The sequence below is a fragment of the Ptychodera flava genome, chromosome 20 (genome assembly GCF_041260155.1).
Source record: "Ptychodera flava strain L36383 chromosome 20, AS_Pfla_20210202, whole genome shotgun sequence".
Classification (NCBI taxonomy): Eukaryota; Metazoa; Hemichordata; class Enteropneusta; family Ptychoderidae; genus Ptychodera; species Ptychodera flava.
Genome location: NC_091947.1, coordinates 26,033,504 through 26,041,219, shown reverse-complemented (window position 1 = coordinate 26,041,219; position 7,716 = coordinate 26,033,504). Strand labels below are relative to the sequence as shown.

The 7,716-nt window shown below is 36.9% G+C and overlaps 1 protein-coding gene across 1 annotated transcript; it reads right to left on the bottom strand.

The window, feature by feature from the left end:
- Positions 1-2,471: 2,471 nt before the first annotated feature.
- LOC139120426 (E3 ubiquitin-protein ligase TM129-like) lies at positions 2,472-7,680 on the bottom strand. Its single transcript, XM_070684826.1, has 4 exons — positions 7,099-7,680; positions 5,834-6,299; positions 4,774-4,936; positions 2,472-3,376 (listed from the first exon to the last, which is right to left on the bottom strand). Exons 1-4 carry the CDS (start codon positions 7,307-7,309, stop codon positions 3,125-3,127), a joined length of 1,092 nt encoding a protein of 363 aa, XP_070540927.1. The 5' UTR covers positions 7,310-7,680; the 3' UTR covers positions 2,472-3,124.
- Between the last annotated feature and the right edge of the window lie 36 nt (positions 7,681-7,716).

Genomic DNA, 7,716 nt, shown 5'->3' with positions numbered 1-7,716 from the left:
GATGTGTTGGTTTACATTTCTGGTCTTTTTCCATCCCGTCGCCAGTGTCCGATTTCTGTGAAAATGACCTAACACTAGTGGAAGTAAATTTGAAATTCTGTTTCAAACTGTGGAGCCCCCAAAAAATAGTACCACCACCCTGCACCCCAACCCCTGATGATTACCTCTTCTGTAAAGTACACTAAGTATACCTTGCTTCTAATCTCAACAAACCGAAAATTGCAAATTATTTTTGTCAGCTAAGGGATTGTAAAATTCATCAGCCTGGCAAATTGTATCTGGTCCATGTGTGCAACCAGCAGTGTTTTACTACTCCTCTTTTACTAATTTCCCTATGCTGTCAATTGTGCGTGTATGGCTCCTTACAGATTTAAGCAACGGAATTTAAATTACACCTAAAGTAGGTTACCCCAGACTGCATACAATCAGAACTGGCTATATAATTTGCAGATATTATAAGAATTTTGCATTTTCCTGTGCCCTCTGATTGAAAAGATCAAAACTGAATGCTAAAATCACAGGTACATGCAACTGGAAACTGAGGAAGGCACTATGAAAGATGCAAAAATTTTACACAATATCTAAGTTAGACGTGTGTTTTTAAAGTTATTAATCGTGGATGTTAGGACTACTGGTAGGCACACAAATTTAATGTCCCATTTCACACACATCTTACTTACACAAAAGTTTCCCATCAGTGTACATGTATGTACATTACAAAAAACACAAGCGAGTACTGATAAAAGTTAGCATCCGTATTTACTTACCAGAAACACAGGAACAAGGAATAGGTACTAATGAATGGTGAAGGCATTAAAAAGGGGCAGTTCTTAATCCCTTGTTTTCGCATTAGTTCTTGTTGACATTGAGTACTTATATGGTGTAAGCCCTTTGTTTTCCATTGAAATATTTATCAAGTTAATCAATTTGCTTTTAAATAAAACTGATAATGACCTGCCCCTTTAAATACTTGATCAAAATTTTCCATGAAACACTGACAGCACGATAACTAAAGGGACGGTAGTGTATAAATGTTGCACGCCAAATGCCATAACATGCTTTTCTATGATGCAGTATTCAAATGAGCGTTACTCATATTGTTATAGCTTTTGACTTAAAACTTTAACGTGAGCGAGACAAACTACTGGTGACAGCTGAGAGATTTGAAATCACCTGTATGTGTTAAAGGCCCTTTTGGCGATCCCTGGGATTGCCTTTGTTCTAGTCTGTAAAGGATTATGGAGGTGTGATAGCCTTTATTGTACTTGGAATTGTAATCAGTAAGTAAATTATCTGATGAGACAATATGGCGCCAGCTCAGGCCTTTAAGTTAGATTCAAAGACACATTGTCCACATAGAGGAAAGTTGTTGCATCAGAGAATCCTTAGACTTGGTTCAAGTCTGTGATTTTTGATTATTAGAATAGGGTGAACATGATGATTTGTACTCTGTTTTCATATGAAACGTGAGTGGGTGAATGCGATATAGGGGCGTTTCACCAAAAAAAGTCTGTGATTTGGAAGTTTGTGAGTGGCTTGAACTTGATGATTTGTGTTCTGTTTTCATATGAAAAGTGTTAGTTGAGTAAACGCAATACAGGGAAGTTTCATTCAAAATCACATCCAGCAGAAACTAACTCACTACTGCGCAGAGTCAAAGGTGACACATTTGATCGCTTTAAAAACCTGACCTGGGCTGGCAAATTTCGTATAGGTTTGTATGAAGCAGAAGAGACACAACAGAAACTGCTGTGAGCAAATAATTTTATTCTTTAACAATTCACTGACTTGAACCTAGTCTGAACAATCCTATACCTTATGATTAGCTTTTTAACTCCACGAACTGAAATAATTCCTTTGAAATCTTTGTCTCAACTGAGTAGCACCACCACTCTATAAAACTTCAATCATGATTTTTCGAAAGAAAATCGTGACTGAAGGTTTGTGACACTGTCTGCTCTTTAAAAGACACTTGCATTGCAAAGCCTTAGAAGTTTTGAGAAACTCAATACTTTACAGATTGGCAGAAATCACTTAATTTATTCTGTGCCAATTAGTTACATGTTGGCTAAGAGATTGCATTTCTAAATGTTGCACTTTACCGGTGTATCGCATTTTCATAAAAATAAAAAAGCATCATATAAGCAATTTCATCTATTCAGCCTTATTATAGATATGATCTGATATTGCAATTAGAGGGCACTGCTGTTTTTGGTATCATGCATAAAATGCACACAGGCACTGTGCCTAATTCATGTATTGAAGAATAATCTTGCACAATATATTAAGTAAAGATAATACAATTAGCTTATTATGAAAATACTACAAAGGATGCAGGAGGACATTGGCACAGGGTGTTGCCCAACTCAAAGTGGAAGGGGATGTGCAGCACCAATGTCTGTGCATCCTTGGCGGTATTTTCATAATGACCTTATAATTATACATTCTACATTCTTGAGTGAGGTGTCCAATTGGCCGAGTATGGAACACTTTCATGCAATGTGAACAATTTGTCTTCCAATTTATAGCAAGTGTGGAACACTTATCTTGATCATGCTTCTGGATAGCCTGTGAATACACTGTAGAGTGCAAGACACATTCTGGCAATAATCAAATGGGTCCCTTGAAACCATTCACAGTGAATGTGCAGTTATAGCCACTGAATGCAGTGTATATGGGTGTGGGAAATTCCTGGAAATGGTTCATGTTACAGAACAGGTGTTCTGTAGAGCTTTTTTAGTGTACATAAAATTCTATTGTTCTTGGTGGTAGATGTATAATAATTGTAAGTATCATATGAGTTGAAAGACAGATCTGACAAATCCATATGCGCTGTTTGGTATGAAATAGTGTGAACCATGGTCACGTCACAGATGGCCATTAACTTACCATAGTAAACACAATGTATTGATCAGACCATGGCTATGACACAGAATGCATAGCACATATAAATAATAAATGAAATTTTGTGTCATTTTGGAAACTATGAGGACAAGACTCATAGTGTGGCAAATGCTGACCTCAAAACAATTCATGGGAGACCCTTCCTTTTGCACGAAGCTGACTGTGAAGTTCTCAAGAGCAGAGATACAAAGAAATGTCAAACTTGAAATATTCCGTACTGTCATCTTTGCACTCGACACACATCAAGTATACAGAACTTTGCCCTGCAGGTCGGACAAGGTGATTTACTGGATAGCCAGGTCTGGGGTTCATTCTGATTCTGTCGACTTGCAAACCACTTGCTCATGCATTCCAGACACCACATTGGTCTACAGTAGCACTGCACACAGTCACCTCTGTCAGGGTTGTCGCAAAGCTTCTGGAGTTTGATGTTGGCTGTGCTCTGCATGCATCCTATGCATGGGTCCAAGTCCTGTGTGATGTGAAAACGAGATTGGAAGGGTCAGAGTCATGCAAAATGCAGATAACATCTGTTGTCATGCTTTCACTCACACTCAAGATTCTGCTGCAGATGCAATGTAAGATAGGGGCAAATCAGAGTAGGGAATGAGAAAGTGTAATTGAAGTGTTTATCCTTGTGGTCTAGTTGTATGACATGCTATCATTGGAAGACCTTACGGTGTGAAGCTGCTAATCATTTTATTAAACCTAAAGGCTATTCTTCTGTAACTTTACAGTATGATTGCATACAGACAGGTATACTGGTCTTTCATACACAGAATATGCAAAAGATTCTAGAAATAGACATAATATTAAAGGTGGAATGCACCTGGCAGACAGATTTTTAGCACTTAAAGTATTGCATTCCATTTTGGTCTACTAGTAAAGCTTGTATGGACTAATTTTGTTCAGTAGATCTGGAGCCAATTAAGGATTCCCCATCTTGTAAAATTATACCGTACCATAATGTTTAACTTAATGAAGAATTGTATGTTATTGTTGTTTTTCTGTATCATGAAATATCTCTTGAAAATTAAAAGCTAGTATTTACAGCAGAATTGTTACCATAAGATACAGGTAATGAAGTTATACCTTTCTTCTTGGAAATACTGTACAGTAAATGATGTTACCACAATTCTCCTTGATTTGTACACACTGAAATTGCTCAGTGAACTGAAAAACATTCTTCTATAGACAAAACAGCTTGGGCCATATTTCCATATTCTGACAGCATTGTTTTGATGACGTCTCTATAATTTCCCAGAAAAGACTACTCAGAAGATCCAGTACTTTTGAGTAGATGGCGATTTTGTAATTTTGTAAACAGACAATTTGGACAGCCATACACTGCACTGTGTAATAACTAAAGGAATAAGCTGCACTTCTGTTTGCAAAAGAAGAGACATCGATAATGTCTATGACAAAGGAAATTTACATGCTAAACAGGTGGTATGATGAGACCATCTAAGTTTCTGATACCTTAAAAAGTTTATAACTCATAGCACCTACAAACACTGGCTTTTAATACACTTTACTCTTGAATCTGTAACTCACAATCGATTATTTAGGAGCATACTTTTCACAAATAATCTTGACATTAGATTTTAAACTGTTCAAACATGAATAGAATTAAATGAGCCTTCAGTAAACAATGTCCGAGTGGACGAATCAAGGAGCATTGTGAGTAACCTTAATTTATACTGCATACTATAGTTTATGAACAGTAGAATGATAATTGCTGAGATTTGTGTCAGCAGTGCTGTATGTTGTAGTAGGAATAAATTCACTTCTTCTTACATGTAATCAGTGAGCTTTACATGTATTCTGGAAAATCTAAGAAATAATGTGTTACTTAAAAGAAACACTTACAACTGCATTACTTGGGAGATGATACACTGGATTCAGTTGAACCTGGTCCCGGAAAGTTTCAAGAAATTTATCTGTCAGTGATTGGTGAATAAGAATGTTTCTAACATTTCTGATTGGTGCAGATAACTTATCCTTTAAGTCATTGTACTCGATGGAATTCAATCTGACAAAAAGACAAGAATATATCAGAGCACACTGAGATGAAAAAATTATTTAAATAACAACAATTTATATGAAATAACACTTTGTTGCATTTTTACGTCAACCTTGATTAAAGGGAAACAGTCGTTGGAACTGTGCCTGAGCAAGTTTCTTGTTTACAAACAATGTATTTTGTGCATGATATCTAGATGCACCTCATCATCATAGCTGCAACATTTAAATTATACAATGTAGATTATGACAGACATGTTTTAACTTTCATCAATCACCATTATATACCTTGGATACAGTGTTTACATTGGTCATATGCATCCCATACGACCGTTCCAATGACTGTATCCCTTTTATGTACAAAAGTGACATTGTGCTGTACACTTTGTATAAAGCTGCCTGAGCGACAAGCAATAGATTCAGAATGGCATGTTGTGGGAAATACTTGTTTCACTTGTGTAAGTTCAAACAAATACCATAGATGACATCAAAATTGATATAATGTAGCATACTTCGGCAATAAGTCAATTAATGAGAGAAGAGCGGAGAAATATTACACTTCCTAATACTCTAACTTCTGCTAATTAAATGTGCACTCTTATTTGATCAAGATGTTTAGACATACAGGAAATGCATGACAGTATTAAACAATGATTTGTACATCTATTACCCTTCATGTTCAGTGAGTATTGCAGGAAAATCACAAAATTGCATTGTACATCAATTTTTATATCCCCTGTGTGTATGAAGATTCAAAAGAGTTCAAAAGGCATCACTGATGACAATTTTTATACCATTTGAGTATTATTTTACAATTATAACAGGATCCAAGAAACTTTACACATGCTTGCAGTTGGTCATCACTTAACACGTAACCCCTCCCTGCATTCAGTTTTCCATTACCAACCTAACTTTGAAGGATTTTGTGTGAGGATTGACACTGTCCACTCGGATGTTCAGAAACTGCACGGTTGTGTTGCTTTCATAGTGGATATCATGTGTCTGGCTTTCTTCCAAGGTAAGGTGTACATCTCCCTGATGTGCAATGTCTATTGAGTAAGTTGTTGTCTTGATCACCCAGGAGTCTGTAACGATCACCCTCCGCCCTATCGGACCAGAGGCAAATTTGTCAATTCTGCGGAATTCAATGTTGACAGAGGATGCCACTGCTCTCCAGGCGTCTCCAAGGTAACCAAGTTTGATGGCGATTGGGTGATTGTTCCATTTCTTCCTTGACCAGTAAAATGCAAGGGAGCAGCTTACGATGCAGAATATGACAGAACATATCAAGTAGACCTTCCAGAGTAGACGGACCTGTGAGATATTCCAAAGATCTAAGTCTGGCACTGCGATGGCCAGGCCAATATAGTATCCTGTAATAAGAAAACAAATAAATGCTTTATGATGGCCAATACATTGAACATCAATTGACAAGTAATTTGCATTTACATGCAAAGATTGCAGATCATCTTAACTCCTCCCTTAGATTACTATCTGTTACTGGTACTTTAAATGAGAGTAACAAATAAACGTTGTTAAATGCCAATTATACATATATAATTATACTGCTACAATAGAAACTATTCGCTGTGTTTTACACAGCAACAATTTGATTTTGTATCAGATGCGTACAGAATATTTACAAAGTTCTGTTGTTGCACCATAATTTGTATCAGTAAGCGACTCTGAGAAATTTAGAATTTTACATATCTCATTATACACACAAATGTTTAATACATGTTCTTGGCTAAATAGAAATTATTTTTTGTGTTTCACACTGCAACAATGCTGTTTAATATCAGGTGTTTTAAATATTTTACAAATTCTGATGTGTCACCGTATTTAATTTGTGAAAAGTTTATTTTTTTATTTTAAATTTTTAGATATCTCATTATTTGTGACTGAATTAAGGGTTTGCTTGTTACACCACTGACTTTGCCTGTCTTGCTCATGATATGTCACCATTTCTCAAAAAATAGTAAAAAATAGAAAAGTTGTCAAAATACACTACCAACAAACAGTATACAGGTATGACACTTTGAGACTTTTAGTTCGTTTTAAAAGTTTATGGTCTTTTATAAGGATCTGGTATCGTGTCATTTTTCACCATCTAATTTCCAGCTTGAATTGCAAAACTTGTCGTAATTGTAGCCGAGATGAACAAGCTCTCACCTATTGGTATAAGCGAATGAAAGACGACAGTTGCTGTGGTCCTCTTCATGTGATAATACACGAAGTGTAACTCTTCGCTGCCAAGCCAGTGTGATAGAAGGTTCTGAATTGTCAATCCGGCGGACTGGAACTCTTGAGGTGGTACAGCCAGGCACAGTGCCACTAACCAATACCCTAACGTGAAAATAAACTCGGTTGACGTGTTCGACATCTTTAGTCTACTTGCAGAGCGTGTTACCAGTGTCGAGCCTCACGTGCGGCGCCTCGAAAATTCGTAATCGTACAAGTACAATGACTGCTGATACATGTATCCGAGTGGGGAAACCGGAAAGTCCGAAGTCAGCTGTTGCATGCGTCACTCAGTGCTACATTGGCACATGTGGATGTTTGTTCATGTTGTTTACGCGATATTACTCTTTCCTGTTGCCCTGGAGGCATCTCAATGTGCTAAAAGTGCATTTTTTAGTAAAATGTACGATGTACGATTTCCAGGGACTGCCAGATCGCAGTTTGCACCCACAAAATGACATCATTAGCGTACGTGGCCTTAGTTATGTGGCCACATCACATAAGCCAATCAGACACTCACAATGTCGTCAGCTGACCTTAGAAAGCTTA